The 21,429-nt window shown below is 36.2% G+C and overlaps 1 protein-coding gene across 4 annotated transcripts in view; it reads right to left on the reverse strand.

Moving 5' to 3' along the window:
* Window positions 1-21,429, reverse strand: part of stk38a (serine/threonine kinase 38a) — a 62,130-nt gene continuing 40,701 nt past the window's right edge. For all 4 annotated transcript variants that reach the window (XM_028797045.2, XM_028797047.2, XM_028797046.2 and 1 more), the window contains exons 10-14: window positions 18,827-18,944; window positions 11,309-11,432; window positions 10,046-10,141; window positions 7,842-7,936; window positions 1-3,393 (exon numbers count right to left, since the gene is read on the reverse strand). In XM_028797045.2, the coding sequence (XP_028652878.1) occupies window positions 3,260-3,393; window positions 7,842-7,936; window positions 10,046-10,141; window positions 11,309-11,432; window positions 18,827-18,944 (567 nt within the window). In that variant the 3' untranslated portion in view covers window positions 1-3,259. The remainder of the gene's footprint in view (window positions 3,394-7,841; window positions 7,937-10,045; window positions 10,142-11,308; window positions 11,433-18,826; window positions 18,945-21,429) is intronic.

Here is a 21,429-nt window from a genome sequence, read left to right on the forward strand (position 1 = left end):
TTAAATACAAGTTTTTATTGAATACAAATAAAAATACCAGCATCTGATAGCTTAAAGATCCTTTCACAGAAAGAAGCTTCACAATCAACTGCTGCCAAAAATTCCCACAAAGAAAGAAACCAGAAAGAATATACAAATAAAGTGTAATATTTATACATTATAAACATATAAGGCAACAATTTCCTATGAAAAATATTTGGGGAAAAGCAGGGAATTCCCCCGATAAAGACTGCAAACCGCTCTATAAGCCACACAAACTGCTAGAGGCAATGATAAAAGATAAAATCCTGAAAAAGGTAACCAGGCCTTTATACTCATTATTCATACAGAGACAGCCTATTAATCTTTTCTTTAAACCCATACTGATCTAAAGAAATAAAAGTACAGCAATGTGTTTGAAATATTTCTGTTTTAATTTTGACAAATCCAGTTGCCTTTTCACTGACTTGCAGAGGCTTCACTGGGCTTTGAAGCTTCCCTTTGTAAGGACCAGGGATTTAAAATGAAATCTACAACAATAATGAAATAATCTGAGCAACCACACATCTGGCTGGCTGGATGACAGCCCAACTGAATTATATGCACCTTAATTTTGAAAAGAAAAAGCTTGTCCCTCAACATACAACATTTAAAATTCCTGGAAAGAAAAATGGATAATTTGGAATAAGAAAGCTGACAAAAGCAGAAGCTCAAGCTTTTCCATCCCTCCTCATCTTAATATAAAAAAAATGTGTGCCATTTTCCACCTCTAAATCTGTCAATAAACACAGACCACACAACCAACACTTTTAAAAGAAAACGTTCAACTTAAATGGGTGATACACCCAAATCTACTTGACATTTGGCAAAAAGTCTGTCAATCTTCTTACTTCTATATAAAATAACCCAGTAGATCATTTGTAATACTATTTCCAAATAACATGCAACACATTAAATATTTAAAAGGATTAAACAGTCCTCTTAAAGAAAATTGTATAAATAATTCTTAATTTTTCCTTGAAAACCAAATGTTTCAAAATAACTTGCTTAAAATGCTTAGTGACATTTTTATTCTGTTGTACGCTGGATAAATGCCACAAAAAAGATGAAAGTTTCCCATGTGTAGGCCACTGCCTGCTACACACTACTGATACAATAAGTTTGTGTTTAGAACATGAAGGGTGACATGCAAAGAAAACCTTAGTACAACCCTTACTCTTAAAGGACAGAATTCACCTTCACCAAGTGCTTGAGTGTGCAGTATACTCGAACCTGGGTACCCTCCCATAATATAAGAAAGAAACATTCATAACATGAAGATAATTCATACTGGGCTAACTTCATTCAAACTTCTCCACAACATCCTCACAACCCTTACCACAAAAACATGGCAAGAAATGGCAAGACTTACACTGTATGATGGGTAGGGAGATACCCACATTTGCCAAACCATTTATTTCTACAGCTTTGTGGCACAAGGAATCTTAGTTATGAAAAAGTACCACTTACTTTCTGGCATCTGTACCTTTACAAACCATATCACAATATGTTTATTAGTCACTAAAATAAAACAGAACTCACACTTTAGCAGTGTCTAATATGAACACTTAGGAAAATAAAAAGGGGTTAAAATGTCTGATTGTTTGCTGTAATTTTAACACTTCTCCACATTACATGGCTATAGGCACTGAAAACTATGGTAGAAACACAGAATGCATTAAATAATGCTGAAATAGGGAAGGTAATCCAATAATACAAACATTGAACTTTTATTCTGATTATCAACTGGACCTATATCAACTCACATAGTAGCACATGTAAGTAGGATGTTCATTATAAAATATTTGGACTACAGAGGAGCACTTTATGTAACTGTGCAAGACCTACGAATAACTTTAAAAAGAAAGAGATGAGGCAGTTATTACCAAAGCAGGAGAGAGAAATGATTTCTGAAAATGAACACCTTTCTCAACCCTGCCGAGCTTTTGCAAGAGGCATATGACTAAAAGTACTGCTGGTTTACCAAACTAAATGTACTGGATGCTTTCAGATTTACTTGAGGCAACTTCACTTCCTCAATGGAAACAGAATGTGGCTTCAAATTCCTATTTAACTACAAATTCAACAAATAAATTAACATTTTTCAACAACACATTATCATTCCTAGGGCACAGCAAGACACAAGTGGCAGTTCAGGTATTATTGCATTGTTTTCCAACATATCAATGAAGAACAGTTCTAGCATGCATGTCATGTATTTAGAAAATGTAGCTGGTGACATTATGCTATCCTATTGCCAATTATTTCCTGTGAACTGTGTTAAATTATAACAGCAGAAGGAGAGAAAGGTTTTCATACTTGTTTGGCAACATTTTAACTTGGTGTGACTTGTGAATAAAAAAAAAAAGGTGGAATGTGTAATTTAGAAATAGACCTACTGCAATAGTAACTAAAAGGCAACACTGTTTTTATAATGCTGCACTCTGCTTGCTTCATCCTCCCAAGCACTGAAGCAATTTAAAACATGCATACTACAAAATATGTACACAAGAAAGTATACAGTGTGCCACTGGACAGCAAACAAAGACCTAGACAGTATACATTTCCAGATTATGTATACATGCTTGTGATGAAGGAGAAAAAAACACCCTTTGGTAAAAAAAAATAAGAGCTGCAAATGTAGAAAAAGCAAATCATAATAAGCAGCATAGGCTATTGGAAAGCACAAGAATTGCACAGGTGATCTGTTCAAAAACACAAAAGGGCTTTAAAGAGAATTCCTTTTGTGTATAGCTGTATTGCTTAATAACATGCTGGTGTAGAGCATTTACTTCTTTACATGAGACGAGACTTTCCATTATCAGCCTTCAAGACAAACTTGTGCTTTTTAAACTCGGCCTCCCCATCCCTCCCCCCAAAAAAAAGAGGGTGTGATTCATTTTAATGCTGTAGTTTAACATCTTATTTTGATATATAAAAAACAATTATAATAGAGTGTTTACAGGTCAACCTGCCTCCAACTCTATAGTCACATAAACTATAATAATAATAATAATAAAAATAAAAAAACAGCCCTTTCAGTTGTCGAAAAATATTCTGGTCATGTAGTATCTTCCTCTTAAGGCTCCCTATGAGGATTATCCATAGGTCTTAGTTTTTATTTGGAAGGAAACAAGAAACACATGAGAGGTCATGGAAGACTACTTCATAACTTCCAGCAGTTGCTGTTGGCATTGTCTTTGCACCTGCCTGAAAGTGGAGGAGGACATCTACCTTCTACCTATCTCTTCCCAGTCTTCATGTATGAAGGAATGGCTCCTCTTGCTGTAAGGCCCTCAAAGCGTTTGTAAGTGTAGTTGATGAACACCCAGTCTTTGTTTTTGAAGTCTGCTTCTGAATGATTACTAACAGCAGCTAAAGTGGAAAGCAAAAAAAAAAAATTATAGTAAAAATCATGCAAACAATTTAAAACTTACATTCCGTAAAGCTTCTGCCTTTACCAATTTTCTTAATAGTGCTAAATGTTGTAAATCATATTAGCCTAACCTAATAAATAAATGCCACTGGCAATGTTTTAACACTCGTATGTTCTACAAAATGCATGCAAATTGTTCTCTTAACACACAACAACTAACCAGCCATTTAAAATAATTTCTCCATTAAACTTCCTCTGATCTCTACCTGATTGAATGAGGGGAACTTGCTTTACAAGCACAGAGAGCCACCATGCAAGAATGTTAACTTAAGAAAATGGATATAAAATGTTGGATATTTTTTGGATGATTTACGGCAGTGCAGTCTACATCATAAACAAAATGGGGGCACCTGAAAATCAGTGAAGTAATCAAAATATTGCAGAATATTAAGATTGCTACAAGTTTGTTATGGTTGCTTGTTTGGGGACATTATGAGTTCAGAGAGGATATTCAAAGATGCACATTCACAACTAAGCTTCGTCTTTATAACTACATTGGCCAAGCTAGGTACTTCTGCTATAAATAATACAGAAAAATAATCAACACATGCAAAGTTATGGTTTTATTCCAGAAATATTCACTCAGACTCTACAGTATTCTCAAGTTTTTATATGCAATAAAAATCATCTTTCCTCATCATAGTATAAAAATCCTGCCATAATATTCTTAAACCAGTTTAATAAAATTAAGGGGTGTGAGTTTGGAGATACAGTGGGGCAAAAAAGTATTTAGTCAGCCACCAATTGTGCAAGTTCTCCCACTTAAAAAGATGAGAGAGGCCTGTAATTTTCCATCATAAGTATACCTCAACTATGAGAGACAAAATGAGAAAGAAAATCACATTGTCTGATTTTAAAGAATTTATTTGCAAATTATGGTGGAAAATAAGTATCTGGTCACCTACGAACAAGCAAGATTTCTGGCTCTCACAGACCTGTAACTTCTTCTGTAAGTGGCTCCTCTGTCCTCCACTCGTTACCTGTATTAATGGCACCTGTTTGAACTCGCTATCAATATAAAAGACACCTGTCCACAACCTCAAACAGTCACACTCCAAACTCCACTATGGCCAAGACCAAAGAGCTGTCAAAGGACACCAGAAACAAAATTGTAGACCTGCACCAGGCTGGGAAGACTGAATCTGCAATAGGTAAGCAGTTGGTGTGAAGAAATCAACTGTGGGAGCAATTATTAGAAAATGGAAGACATACAAGACCACTGAAAATCTCCCTCGATCTGGGGCTCCAAGATCTCACCCCGTGGGGTCAAAATGATCACAAGAACGGTGAGCAAAAATCCCAGAACCACACGGGGGGACCTAGTGAATGACCTGCAGACAGCTGGGACCAAAGTAACAAAGCTACCATCAGTAACACACTACGCCGCCAGGGACTCAAATCCTGCAGTGCCAGACGTGTCCCCCTGCTTAAGCCAGTACATGTGCAGGCCCGTCTGAAGTTTGCTAGAGAGCATTTGGATGATCCAGAAGAGGATTGGGAGAATGTCATATGGTCAGATGAAAAAAACTCTACTCGCCGTGTTTGGAGGAGAAAGAATGCTGAGTTGCATCCAAAGACCACCATACCTACTGTAAAGCATGGGGGTGGAAACATCATGCTTTGGGACTGTTTTTCTGCAAAGGGACCAGGACGACTGATCCATGTATCATCAGATTTTGAGTGGAAACCTCCTTCCATCAGCAAGGGCATTGAAGATGAAACGTGGCTGGGTCTTTCAGCGTGACAATGATCCCAAACACACCGCCCGGGTAACGAAGGAGTGGCTTCGTAAGAAGCATTTCAAGGTCCTGGAGTGGCCTAGCCAGTCTCCAGATCTCAACCCCATAGAAAATCTTTGGAGGGAGTTGAAAGTCCGTGTTGCCCAGCAAGAGACCCAAAACATCACTGCTCTAGAGGAGATCTGCATGGAGGAATGGGCCAAAATACAAGCAACAGTGTGTGAAAACCTTGTGAAGACTTACAGAAAACATTTGACCTCTGTCATTGCCAACAAAGGTATATAACAAAGTATTGAGATGAACTTTTGTTATTGACCAAATACTTTTTTTCCACCATAATTTGCAAATAAATTCTTCAAAAATCAGACAATGTGATTTTCTGGATTTTTTTTCTCATTTTGTCTCTCATAGTTGGGGTATACCTATGATGAAAATTACAGGCCTCTCTCATCTTTTTAAGTGGGGGAACTTGTACAATTGGTGGCTGACTAAATACTTTTTTGCCCCACTGTAGAAGCCTGTCCAAGGAAGATGAGGTACGAGTCACGGATAGTTCTGAATGAGTTGCTAGAGCATCTCAGGGCCTACTTATGCACACACACACACACCAACTTAGAATAGCCAGTTAAACTAATATAGTTCCCAGACAAAAACTGATACACATATGGGGAGAACAACAGGGCACAGGATTTGAACCCAGAATGACAAACTTGCGAGGCATTAACACTAAACACTGCACCCCAGTGCCAAATATATAATTTTGCACAACTGAAGTATCCTATCAAAAATCACTGATGAAGGTAGAACCACATTAAACAATTTATAAAAAATTAAATTTCAAGAGAAAATAAATCCATAGGTACAGTGGTAAGAAGAAACAACTGACTACTTATTTAAGAATATTATAGTCTAATAAACCTGATAAATGTTTACTATAAAGATTTAAAACACAAGTAGACATTTATTGTGTCCAAGTCTGTCCAAAAGAAAACGGGAAATGTTTCTCTTTCTGTTAGTGTATTAGTGTCTTATAAAGTAAGGTGTTTGTGTAGTTGTATGTGATATATGTATGTAAGAAGTAAGCCTAAACCATTAAGAATATTACCCAAAATGATGTGTGGTTCAACTTAATTGGTGAATCAATACAAAGAGAACAGGTAAAGGCTCTGTCTTGTGCTGTGTTTGCTTAGCAATGGCATGAGTGAGTGATTGATTAAGAAAGCTATTCTTTTATTGGTTGTGGAGAAGTGAAAACCTGCTATTGAATCAATTAAGATATTTCCTTCTGAATAATACTTACAAATACATTATAACAGTATCTACTGAAACAGTCACAATTATTAATTATACTGTGGTAGGGATTAAGCCACTGGAACACGAGTGTAAACTCAAATTACTCTATAAAGAAAACTGCAGTACTAAAACAACACAAAAGCACTCATGAGCTCTTGAACAAATACAGTCAGAGAACTGTGACCTTGTCAGCACCTCAGTTGGAAAATACAGAGAAAACTGTCAGAGCACAAACACTTCAGTTTTAGATGCAAAACATTAAAAATTCAGAAAATATTATTTCACAAAAATGAAAAGGGTGAACAACATATTGCTCTGCACACCACCAGCCTACATACTTGTCTACATGCAGAAAAAGTGCCCCAGCAGAAAGTAACACCTCCAACGCCTATAATGGTTAAAGCAACAAGATTTCACTTGTGTCAATAACTGTATGAGACAAATTCTCATTAAACTACGTTTTCTCTCTACTTTGTTCGCTCATTGTTTGAATTTTACCTGGGTCTATCAAAGGTTGCTTTGTTCAGTTGTGAAATTTTTATTTACAGCATTCACATGTAATTTTACAAAGCAGATATACTATTATCGTTATATCTCTGTAAAGCATATTGTGATTAGAGGGAAAGGCAAAAAGGGGGAAAGGCTGGGGCTTAGGAATTAACCATTTTTTTCTTTTTTCCTAGTTTTCATCTTCAAATTGGCTAAAAGTTTAAATAGCTTTTATTTGCATCTCTATTTCGACATTGTGTCAAAAGAATTTTAATTTAAAACTCTGCAAATTTAAATTAAATTAAGGATTGGTTCAAATAACTCCACGGCCAAATGTAAGTGTATTGAGAATATATTTTAGACATCCATGAATGGATGAATACTTGTGGATGTTAATAATTTAGTCATTTTTATATCCCAGTTCACAACTGACAAAATAGTAACATTTTAATCTGCCGTCAAATTTTTTTTAAAAGAACAAAATGAATCTCAAAAATTAACAACAGTAGACAATGAAAGAGAAGAAAACAAACACACACATAATTATTCCTGGAGAAAATTAACCTGTAAGGAGTCCTACAGTCAGTTATAATAGGCAAAGTTATAGTTCTTGGGTCTTCTGAAAAATTGCTAATTGGTCATTTCTGTTCAACCCTCTCCATAGCCTTATACATTATCTGTTAAACATATGATTAACTTAAAGAGTAAGAATACACAGAAGAACTCTTGTTAGATGGCACACATTTTCCTTTCCTTAATTCTAGAAGGTTAAAAATGGGGGGAAGCCTACTAAGTTTCTCAGGTGACTTTTGTTAACTCAATGGACTCCAGCAAAATTATATCAGTAATACTTGTAGGATAATTACCTGTTGGCTGCAGTATGTCCGAATCAGGGAACTCATCAAAATTAGATGTATCATCAATACTCTTTATTTCAATTGAAATTGCTGCAGGTCTTTCCCTGGAAAATATAACAAGGTACAGTTACAGGTGTTTAAATGATCTTTATATTTGTTGAATCTCTCTACAGAGATGAACATGAAAACATGTTTACTTGTCTAAAAATAGTTTAGAAACTAGTGACCCCTGGCTACAAGTGAAATGCAACACAATTGCCATCATTGACTATTACTCAGTTAAGGAACATCTGAGAGCAACACTGCAAAACAATGAAATAACTAAACATTATTATGAAATCATGAAAAGCATACATTTACATTTTTTGGTGATGCCTAGTTCAAAAAAAGCTTCAAATACACTCAAATTAAGTCTTTCAAAGAGCTCACTTATCATGCGGTGACTTAAAACACAGAATACATTCCATATGACAAAAATCATCACAGGAACAAATTTTGAATAGATGATATTTTTCACTCTTAACTTCCTTAGTGTTGCATTTTATTAAAAAAAAATGTAAAATGTGTTGCATTTTTTTGGGCATGAAAAATTACATTTTTATTAAATCTCAAAAGTATGATGATACAAATAATGCATGACAAAATTAATCACAGGAACAAATTTTGAATAGATATTTTTCACTCGACCTCCTTTGCGTTACATTTTATTCAAAAAAACAAACGTAAAAAGTGCTTTTTTTGGCAAGAAAACTTACATTTTTATTAAATCTCAAAAGTATGACACAAATAATAGTAATGATTAATAAAAATAATATGAAATGAACAATAAAAATAATAACAGTAATAATAATACTACTAATGATGTCAAAACAGTGTATAATCTCAAAATGAGTCCTTTGTGTGGTAAACCTTAAAGCACGGTGAAAGACACAATCCAACGTCATAGTGACAATAATAGCATGTTTCTTTTTGGATTTTCTTTCCGGACTTATCAGTTTTTGAACAGCACATTGCAAAGGTACGAGTTGGATTCGGTTTTATTTTTTTCAGTTGGAGGTATTTAATCAATAACATGTCTACCAATAAGACACTCTGGATTGATCCCCAACACGCTGGGTCGACTGCATCTCTTTAGCGGTAGTGTGGACGCTGGATGTGCAGCAATAACTTGTTCTACAAGCTGGCATTTAAAGTTTGCATGAGATACAGTTTCGCCAGTTTTTTGTTTGTATAAGACGAATGCATTCCAAATACACTGCTCCACCGGATGACCAAATATCTTTTAGTAGTTTCTACTGTTGCCTTCACATAACGGGATACAAAGTCAATTCTTGAACTGTATGATCTATGCCACCCATCGTGCTATTGTAGTCTACCACAACACAAGGACCTGCTTGTTGCCTTTTGCCTGTACAGTGACCGTAGCTGCATTATGCACAATGCTAAGAAGACAAACATCTTTGTCTTTCCATTGCCTATGGTTACACAGTAACCTTGATCAAGTAGAACATCTATCAAAGTCGGCACCGATGACGTAGCAACGCTGTACTGATTGTATTTCAGATAAAACATTGTCCCTTTTCCTGTGTACAGAACCAAATTCCAAATGTATCCCATTTCAGATTCACAAAGCTCGGAAAACTTTAAGCCAAATCTTGCTTTTTGATGCGATGTACTGTATCCATGGCATGACATGATCTTTACACTTTCTTATACAGGATACTTAGATTTATAAATATGATTTAAAAAGAATGCTAAATTTCACCAACAAAATGAATAATATTACTGCAAAATGTTTCAAAACTGGGTAGGTGACGGCTCATTTGGAGAAAAAAACAGAAGGAACATTAATATGGCTGAGTTGCATTTAGGCACTTAGAAAAACATAATGATGGAAAATAGAAAGAAAAAAAAAAGCAGTAGTTCCTTTATCATGGTCCTAATTTTCTTTTCACATAATGCTAGATATAATAGTAAGGACATGAAAAGGAATACCATTTAGCATACCTGTGCTTAATGGACATGAGGACAGTATTAATAAACACTCATTTTAAAAACTGTTTGAAACATTTTCTGACTTCAAACTGAATAGAAGGCAAACATATCCACAAATAAGAATCCACCTGTGCTCAGTTTTCATCCAGACTAGTTTAAAATTTGTATGCACTGTAACTTATACCTATTACAAGTATTACCAAAATCAATTTTATTACCTTATATGATCCCAATCCACACCTTCAAAAAAAGGATTGTTTTTAATTTCTTCTACTCCGGTAGCACCAATTCGATGTTCACCCTCACAGCAAAATCTAAGTGTCAAAAAACACATTTATCATAAAGCAGATTGGTAATTTTTAATTATATTCCTATAATTTTCTAGTCCTCTCCTGACTTGCAAGCAGTTACTAACAGTCATTTTGAGGTAATCCAATGTCTCTTCGATATGTTACATGGCAGTAACATAGATGGATGAGACCAAAACGATTACATTTTTATATAATAGAAGGAAATGGCAAGGTACAAATGAGTTTCAAAAAGCAGTAGTCTACAGCTGAAATAAAAAGGCTACATTATCTCTTAAGGCAGAAATGTTTAACTGATGACAACAAAAATTATTCATCTTGTTTGTATGGCCAATCAGGTGGAATGCTGAAACATTTCGCAATGTCTTTGAGCACTACCTGGAGTAATAGAATGAAGTTATCAGAAATCAAACTATGACATACATTCAACTATATTTTACATTCAGATGTCAATGGAGCAATCCTAATTAGAAATAGGGGTTGGGAAAACAAACAAAAAATGTCTACACAAAAACAAATACCCTCTTTTGACTCAATTGTTCATTTTAACATGTTATGCAACATAAACATCTTCAAAATATGCAAAGCTGAATATTTCCATCCATCTATATTCTAGGTCATATTTCCAGTACAAGGTAGTAGCTATCCTGGCAGGAAAGAATCTCATCCGAAAACACACACTCAGGCACAAACTCACACTTACTAATGCTGTGCCAATTTACAATGCCTAATTAACCTGGCCTGCACATCTTGAAGATGTAGGAGGAAAACCAGAATATCTGAAGGAAAACCCTCAAAAGGCACAAAATAATTTTTTAAATACAGCTTAGGCACTGCCAGGACCTGGGATTTGAACCAGAGATTCTGAATGTGTGAGTTAGCAGTGCCAACTGCTGCACTATTTGTTTAGACTAGAATTAAAAGAATTTGACCAACCTGTCTACCTTTATTATTGCCTGATCCATTGTTGTTTTTCACTTTGTTGAGCACTAGGATATTTTCTCTCAGTTTTTACCAAGATATTTTTATCTAATTAACTTAAATAACAATTTTACAGTAGGTTGTGAAATAACTTTTGTTAATTATTCTTCTGAAAAAAAGATGCTATTGAAAACCTGAAACAAGATACAATATGGCAGTTAATACAAGTTGCTGGTTAGTGTGATGTAGTACCTAAGAATCAGATCCTTTGCTTTCTCAGAAATAGGAACTTCAGGTGGAAATGTAAGTGTCTCTCTCCAGTTCATCACTTTCTTGTAAGTCTCCTGAGGAGTTTCAGAGCAAAATGGTGGGTACCCTTGATAAATGGGAAACATATATTAGATTTCAAGATTCTCAAGAAAGAATAAAAATAGCAAAAATAAGGTAGGAAGTGTCTGGTGCCACTTTTTGGCCAGTTGTCTTAAAACAAAAGTAGCCGTCAACTGTTTCAGTATAGGCTGGGGAATCCCTTAATCACCACTGTAAAAATGGGTGCCCTGCAAATGATCCACATAAAGTTAACGATTAATGTGCACTAAACAGTGTTCCAACTTGCAATATTTGACTGTGTACTGACTTTACAGCTACTTAAAATAAAGTATCGCATTTAGATACAAAACAGTACATTGCTTATGTTTAAAAGTTTGCTCATCGATTCCATTCCACAATATTGAGAAATAAAGAAGTACTGATTTCTCAGCTAAACTGGGAAATACAGGTAGGATTCTGGGTTTTAGATTTAAAGTATACATAAAATAGTATATACTGTAAGAAACAAAAAACTATTTATAGCTTTATAGGGTCATTAATGCCAACTGACAACAGTGGAATTATGACATTTGGCATGTTGACCTCGAAATCAAGGTGTGTAGCTTGAAAAACTGCTAGCAAAAGCCAAAGCAACACATGATGTAACAGAAGGTTTACTGTCTCATTTTCTCTTCTGCAATATACCATACTATAATATTTATTAAAATAAACTGCGTGTTGAAGCAGAAGAGTATCATGTAATCACAAACCATAGCCTCATTTGTGAAATAAATACTATAGTAAAATAACCCCAAGTTGTAACTTAACACAAGATTTCGAAATTTTAAAATGCACTTTTTTGACAAATGAAGGGAACGGTTCAGCTTTGGTACAGCTTTCGTGTCTTAGATAGAATGCTAGTAATTCAGAAAAGTTGAATTTAGACTATAACCTCACTTCTACTTCAAATGCGCTTGGTGACCCTGTATAGTTAATGTTGAATATTTGCTGTGATATTTTGCTCTCCCAGGTAGCCATAAAATAGCATACTGATCAAACAAATGAATAAACCATAGGAAGCTAAAGGTATGAATGCAGACTACATAATATTAGGATAATCAATTCTAAGAGAAAAGGAGACAATCTAATATTTATTTTTTAAATTCAGCTTAAAAACAAAGTTGTGACTATATTACAAGTTTGTAGTTAAAGCCAATTTTACAAATTCCGTTTCTATTTTATTTCAGATATTATAGATGCAGCCACTGGAAATGAGACAGGAATGCTGCATTACTTTGCAGAGCACTACTCAGTAGAGTGGAGCAATAAAAACTTAAAATGGCAATGTTCCACTTCCAGACAGGGCTCAGTGACAATTTTTTTTTTGTTAATTATAGTTCTACACTATACACACATTTAGCATATCATTCAAGGTTGTTTTGGAAACAGAACATTATTTATTTATTTTTTTTTTACAAACTTTTTTGCCCTTATAGTAGTAACTGTTAATACTGTAGATTAATATTCAATGTGGTTCACCCAGGTGGTTTAAAGACTGATCAATGCATTCCTTTTCTTTTCTTTTGTGCTTTGCTGCAAATTGGTTAGACTGCAGACATTAGGAAACTGAAAAGGATACAGTTTGGCCTTGCTATATTTTATAATCCTGAGTGCAGCAGTCATATGTATGGAGTTTGCATGTTCTCCACATGTATTAAGTGTGATTTCCTTCTACTTCCACAAAAATATGCATATGTGCCAAATTACGAGGTTCTAAAACTGTGGTCATGAAACAAATGCATGATTGAATAAATGAAATGCGTCAAAGAGAGAGACACTCATTATCCTCCAATTTAAAAATCTACAGAGCAATAAAACAAAATGATTATAAAAAAAGTAAAGTCTTTTGTGTTTGTTTCTTTGTCATTATCTCAAATGGATTGCACGATCAGCATGAAACAACTCCGGGTAAATCATCCATACTAATGTGGTATTATTATTATCTCCCACAACTTGTTCAATTGCTATTTTGGAAAGTTTTGCCATGTTTGTTAGGCATGAAACAATGCAATTTATATTGTGATTCAGGCTTCATGAGATAATATTTAAGATCTTCAAAACTTAGTTACAGAAAGTTGATAACACTCAAAGTCAGGGTTAGAGGTAGACATGGTGAAGACCTAAGCTACAGGAAGCTGCAGAGGGCATATTCAACAGGTATTAACAGAATAAAGGCTGTGAAACAACTGCATGTGACAAAAATGATACCATAATGCATTACAAATATCTGGAAGTCGGACATCTGTGTGGGACTCGCACAAAGCCCTAATTGCGAATATCACAACAGACACTACTACAATCTGCAATATGTACAGAAATTGCCTTCAGGACTCAGTGGTTTGGGAGCAAGATTTTCACTTTTGCCTAAGGCATAGGTGTCGAACTCCGGTTCTTGAGGGCCGCAGTGGCTGCATGTTTTCATTCTAACCATCTTCTTCATTAGTGAGCTGTTTTTACTGCTAATTAACCTCTTTTGCTTTTGTTTTAATTAACTTGACTCAGGCACCTTAATTATCTCTTTTTCCTTAATTAGTAGCCAAACAATAATGAGACATCAAACAAGCCACCATATGACAAGCTCACCTGTGCCTATCACACAATATCTGAAAATAAATAAAGGTGAAGGTCTCAGTAAGGTTGATCTCTCAGGTCACCAAAACATTTTGAAAATGTTCTTAGAAAAAACAGAAAACAACAGATTTGGAAATATCTGCTGTGGCAGAATGAGAGCAGCAACAAGCCATTGAATTAAATAACGGGCTTAATTAACAGCAAGAATCAGCTTCTCATTAAGAGACTGTTTGAAGTTAAATTGGTTGGAGTTTGAAATCCCAGTTTAGCTCGTCATCTTTTGGCTCGTTTCACGTCTCATTTCTGTTTGGCTGCCATTTAATGAAGAAAGGAATCAATTCAGAGGACTGACTCCTTAAAAACAGGGCTATTGAAATGAAGGGAAAAGGAGTTAATTAGCAGTGAAAACTACTCACTGATTAGGAAAAGGGTTAGAATTAAAACCTGTAGCCACTGCGGCCCTCCAGGCCCGGAGTTCGACACCCCTGGCCTAAGGCATCAAAAAAGCTAGAGTCGGCTCTACTGCCTATAAGCATCACATACATTTTTGCTCAGTTTAATTCACACAGATTTAGCTGTTTGCCAAGAAACCTTCACCATTATCATCTGTGTTGAGGAGATTTCATTAAAAAAATAATTTAGTTAATTCCTACACTGGGTGAAGATAAAACTGAAAAATTATGTAATGTGACATTGTTTGACTATCATTTATGAGGTTCACCATAAACTTTCAAAGAAACAGCATACCATTAAAATGAAAACATGTACAACCCCATTTTCAAAAAAGTTGGGATGCTGTTTAAAGTGTAAACAACAGAATGCAATGATTTGCAAATTTCAAACCCGTATTTTATTCACAATAGAACAAAGAAAACAAATCACATTTTTAAATTGAGAAAATGTACCATTTTAAGAAAAAAATAAGGTCATTTTGAATTTGGGCCATGTTTATCACTGTGTAGCATCCCCTCTTCCTTTAAGACAGGGGTCCCCAACCACCGGTCCGCGGCCCACTACCGGTCCGCAGCCATCTGACAGCCGGGCCGCGAGAGAACTGCCGGCAACAGCGACTCACTCAGACTTTTCAGAACGCTTGGCGGGCGGAGCTTTGCAGCGGCGCAGAGAGGGGAGAGAGACCGAGGTGAGAGACCATTACAACAAAGTATTTTTATGGTCCCGACAGTTTCCCCATATGACATGAGTCTATAGAAATCACGTTACTACGAAGTACATTCAACAGATGCTTTCATTACAACGAAGTGACCTTGAAATGCTTGAACGAATCATCCACAGAGCAGTTAGATCTGTGGTCGCAGCTCAGTTGTACACGTTTGCACAACGATCCCCAAACAGAAACATTGTAAAAAAATCTCTTTCTTCGAACTTTCCTCGTACTGTTTTTTTTTTTTGCTGTTTTTGTTGTCTGTGGTTTTCATTGATTCCTTTTGCTTATTGCTTGTCAACATTTCAAAAACATCCATTGGAATTTAACTCATTGTCACCCTCCTATAGAAACGGCAGACACGAAAAAAAGATAGCAGTGTTACTGTTTGTGATGTGCAATCTGTTGGATTGGCAAATGTAAAGCATATGTCTTTGTTATATGCAAAAAAAGAAGAAAAATCTCCGATTGCAAACGTATGCGAACTGCTTAATAACTTTAATAATAATAGAAATGTTATGTGAATTGTGTATAAAACTGCCCCCCCCCAACCAACCCCAACCCCCCCCCCCCACCGACCGGTACTTGGAAAAATTTGCATCTAATAAAGTGGTCCTTGCTGTCAATAAGGTTGGGGACCACTGCTTTAAGAGACCGTGAACATCTGGGAAGTGAGGTTGCTGGACTTTTGGGAGAGGAATGATGTCCCATTCTTGTCTGATGTAGGGTTCTAGCTGCTCAACAGTAATGGGTTTTCTTTGTTGTATTTTTCATTTCATGACGTGGCAAATGTTTTCAATTAGTGAAAGGTCTGAACTGCAGACAGGCTAGTTCAGCAAACGGGCATTTCCACTATGAAACTATGCTGTTGTAATAGATGCAGTATGCGGTTTTGCATCATTCTTGCTGAAGTATGCCAGGCCTTCCCTGAAAAAGACGGTGTCTAGGTTGGAGCATATGTTGCTCTAAAACCTATATGTACCTTTCAGCATTGATGGTGCCTTTCTAGATGCGAAAGTTCTCAATTCCATTGGCATGGTATCACTTATGTTTCCAGCCTTTGGTTGCCACGTCTCAACTTTTTTGAGATGTGTCCATCCATCCATTATCCAACCCACTATATCCTAACTACAGGGTTGTTGTCATTAAATTCAAAATAAAGTAATATTTTTCATGAAATAGTAAAATGTCTCACTTTCAACATTTGATACGTTTTCTATGTTCTACTGTGAATAAAATATGGGTTTATGAGATTTGCAAATCATTGCATTCTGTTTTTATTTACATTTTACACAGTGTCCCATCTTTTTTGGAACTGGGGTTTTAACACAAATGTAAACTAAGAATGCAGACTTAATAATGGTACTGCATGGGAGTAAAAAGCAGAGCAAATGGCCACATGTGTACATTACTGAGAAGCATGACAACATTTGGCATAGAGCATACACTAAACAACAAGGACAAAGCTGCTATCTTTTTCTGACAACGTTTGAATGTGACTGTAGGTGTTAACCGGGCCAGAGGTTGGTTTAACTGGAGGATTTCTAGAAGTGCCCAGACAGGGAGCAAAGGCTAAAAATACAACAACATAGTCCTCATGTTATTTACAGTTTATTTAAATAAAAAATGTTTACTTTCTTACTCTGATTAAGAAAAACAATTTAAGGAGACAATTATTTTTTCCCAACTGTGCCGAACTTTGTTGGGTATCTATATTCATTTAATAAATGACATAACTCCATTAAAAAAAATGGTATTTGTTCATTTATGTGCCTTTTATTTAGTTTTGGATTTGGTTACTAAGAACTGACACAAGGATGGCGTAAATGCTCTTTCATTGCCTTGCACTTAAAAAACACATCTGACAAAGTCAACAAAATATACATTTTGGGGTATGATTAAGGCTGAAGTTGGCAGGCAGTTTTATAATGTGCAGGACAGGAGTCAAACTAGAAAAAGCTATGAAAGACTTTGTATTAGCAAAGGACAACTTATTTAACCAAAACAAAGGAAAGAGGCTGCTTCTGCTACAGGGGCAATAAAATCCATAATTATATTTGGGCTTATAGCAGGGGCACTCGTAAGGCTAGCAAATAAGTATGTCGAGGGAAAACAGGGCTGGCTGACTCTGTCATACGAGATTATGCCACTGCAGGTTATCAGTTAAATACTCCTGAGGAATAAATGTAAAGAACAGACAGTGTGGCATGACATGTAATAGGTGCTCCCCAGTATGACAGCACAGGTAGCAGTGGCTCAGTCAAATGGCTTCACGTTAGCAATCTTCTTGAGCAGATAAACTAGGGGCAGTATGGAACTTGAACTGACAGCTGGAATTCAGGATTGTAGTTTTTCACACAGCTTCATCTCATATAATATACAGAGAATGAGGGTACTAGTGAATGAAGAATTAAATCTGTGCTTCAGGACTGGCATCCTGCAGCACTCAGTGTAAAAGCTGGCAGCTAGTACTAAGTAATATGGAATAACAAGGTGCCTATGATATGTAATAAAACTCTAGTAAAAGCTATACTGCTTGGAATATAAACAAAACGCATTACATTATAAACATTCTGCCTTGTTTATGTATCACAAATGCAAATATAACACCATTAACCATTATTTTTTAAAATTTGAGAGCTAGATATTTAAGTATTAGAGAAAATGGACCAGGTACATATGCAAAAGATAATCAAAACCATTCAGTATAGCACTGTAAAAAGGCAAGAAAAAATACCAAATTCTGTGGACATTGTGTGTGAAGATATCTATCCATATGATTCTCTACTTGGTAAAGATTTTAGATAGCTTATTGAATACTTTCTTAAAAGGGCTGTAAAATATGTCAGACTTATTTTCAATAAAAGAAAAATACGTTGTATATGCACATCTTGTACCACTGAATAGAATCTCTCTCTTTAGTGGTCTTCCCTGAGACAGCCTATGGGAACACAGGATGTGGGGATTACATCCTGTCATTTCTAACGCTATACTAAAAGCTGTGATACCACAACCCTTGCATAGATAGCATAGAGCCTTTCTCAACCTATGAGCATGCCACCAGTTACACCTTGGAGTTGCACTGGCAATCAAGGCATTAACTTTAATTGCATGTCTTGCTTATGCTGGACAGCACAAATCATGAAGCACACTCTGCATATTATTACAATCACTTTTACTCAGTGTGGTGCAGGTGTCAATATCCTTGTGAAGGAATTAAGTTTAAGCCAAACTACATGTGCAGTTGGTGTATGATGTGTTTAGTGTTAGGCACTAAAAAATAAACAGTCATAGCACAGAGTTGTAGTCCTACTTATTAAATCAACTAAGATTCATGAGTTTGGGTTGAAATCAGATAAAATTTTAGCCGAGTACAAGAATCAGACTCAGGCCTGATTATCAAATCAGTTATGTAGCGATTGATGCTTCAAACATTTGCTGTAATTTCGAATGTAAAATTACACCTTGGGCTATCTACGCACAATTAAATAAGCTGCACAGGTTTTTTTTAACCAATATACTGAATATAATGTTATTTTTAAAATAATAATTAATATTCAAATCATTTAGTACTAACGTCACTTTATAGATATAATCTAATATTACCTGCTGTTGTGACAAAAAAAACAAAAAAAACACGAATCTTGTGGCCACTTGGTCTTTCTTACCTATAAGCATTTCATACATGATGACGCCCAAGGACCACCAGTCACACAGCTTGTTGTAGCCTGTCTGCATAAATACCTCTGGTGCTATGTAGTCAGGTGTTCCTACTGTGGAGAAAGCCTGCAAAAGTTAAATGGAAAAAATCACCATTTTATGAAAAAAGCCAACACAGAATAAGTTTCCTTAACCATCTGTACTTCATTCACAAGAAAAATATTAATTTAAGACTATATTTAAAGTACAAAGCATAGGTTAATGTAAATTTTACATTTGGCACATTCATTTTATCATTAGTGTTAAAGTGAGTAACTCTAAAACAAATTAGATAAAGAAAAAAAATGTTATGCAACATAAGAAAAAGTGTGAGTTAAAGTTTGATATTCCCTGCCTGCAAGAAGCAATTCTTCCCATCAAGCTGTTAAAAGTGAATTTGTAGTAGAAGGGAAAACAGGATCATTAAACATTTGATTAAGCCTGTTTAGCCATACACAGCAGTTTACATTAAACTTGCTTGTTTACAAAAAAGTTTGGACCAAACAACATTTGAAGAACACATACAAAAAAATGCAGAATACATTAGAAAACAATGAGATCATTTACATGGGAAAAATATACATATTATTATTGATGTCTATAATCATTTCAAAATGCACAATATTAATGCAGACTGAATAGAAGTACTGGAAAGCCAAGCAAAATGACACCTTTTATTGGCTAACTAAAAAGATTACAATATGCAAGTTGCCTCGAAAGCTTGCATATTGTAATCTTTTTAGTTAGCCAATAAAAGGTGTCATTTTGCTTGGCTTTTCTCTACATTCATAATGGCTAACATGGTTCAACACCCTAGTACTATAGAAGTACTGGTAAAGTAACAAAGTGCAGACATACCCAGAGAATCAGCAGCCACTTCCAGGACAGTGGTGACATACAGCGCATTTGCCAAGGCACCCAGGCTATCACCAACTACAGGACAACACCACTGGCTTATGATTGTGATGCCTCCCTTACCGGATGCACTGAACAACTTCCATGCATGGTGTGTGTGGCCCAGAATGATGTGGTAGCAAGGAAGACTAGCCCTCCTCCCAATGACCAAGTACTGTACCTGACCATGGCCAACGTGAGGAAAACCCTATGCAAAGTCAACCCATGGAAGGCTGCTGGACCAAACAAAATTCCTGGTAGAGTGCTCAGAGGATGTGCAGATCAGCTGTTAGATCTCCTCATCGACATCTTCAACATTTTCCCAAGCAATGCCACTGTTCCAATGTGCTTCAAGACCACTACTACCATTCTGTGCTGAAGAAGTCTTCAGTGTCCTGCATCAATGACTATCGTCCTGTTGCACACACCTATCATCGTGAAGTGTATCATGAGGTTTTTCATGAGGCACATCAATACACTACTGCCCCTTTATTGGACCCATGCAGTTCATATACCACCAAAACTGATTGACAAATGAAGCCATAGCCACCGACCTCCATCTGGCTCTTTCACACCCAGACAAGAAGGACACTTAGTGCAAATGCTGTTCATTGACTTTAGTTCAGCAATTAATACAGTCATTCCTCATCATCTTACCGGAAACCTAAGCCTGTTGGGTCTGAACACCTCCCCCTGCAATTGGATCCTACATTTCCTGACTGAGTGATCTCAGCCAGTCAGCACTGGAAACAACATCTCTAGCAGCACTGAACACTGGTGCTCCATAGGGCTGTTTGCGTAGTCTGTTGCTATTCATTTTACTGACCCATTACTATGCAACAATGCACAGCTTGAAATACATCATCAATTTCACGGATGACATGACTGTGGTGGGTCTCATCAGCAAGAATGACGAGTCAGCATACCAAGAGTAGATGCAGTGGTTAACAGACTGATGCAAAGCCAACAACCTATCTCTGAACATAGATAAAAACAAAGGAGATGGTTGTTGACTTTAGAAGCGACCATTCTCCGCTGTATATCGACGGTTAGAGCATGGAGATCGTCAAGAGCACCAAATGCCTTGGTATTCACCTGGCGGAGAACCTTACTTGGTCCCTCGAAACTAGCTCTACAGCCAAGAAAGCCCAGCAGCCACTTTACTTCCTGCGAAGGCCGAGGAAGGTTCATTTCCCACCACCCATCCACATCACCTTCTATACAGGGACTATTGAGAGTATCCTGAGCAGCCGCATCACTGTCTGGTTTGGATCGCAAGACCCTGCATCAGACAGTGAGGACAGCTGAGGGGATCTTCATGAGTCTCTCTTCCCTCCATTACCTCCTTCTGCAAACTAGATTCAGAGACAGGCCACTGCAAAATGTAACAAACTACATAAATATATGCCCTTTTTCTATCTACGATTCCAGACTAACGAGACACTATGTAGATTAGCTGGTTGGACAATTTATGAAATATGAATTAATCAAAAACTCTTTACTACTTACATAAAGCTGTACTAGGCAAAACAAAAGAAACAGAGACGTAAGTAGACTAATTGCAATAAAAACAGAATATATGTTAAGAGTGACCTGGTTAACTCTGGTCAAGACTAAAGCTGAACTTGAATATGTAAGCACACTCATACTACACTTCTACTTGAATTAATATTAAATG

Source organism: Erpetoichthys calabaricus, chromosome 3 (genome assembly GCF_900747795.2).
Source record: "Erpetoichthys calabaricus chromosome 3, fErpCal1.3, whole genome shotgun sequence".
Lineage (NCBI taxonomy): Eukaryota > Metazoa > Chordata > Cladistia > Polypteriformes > Polypteridae > Erpetoichthys > Erpetoichthys calabaricus.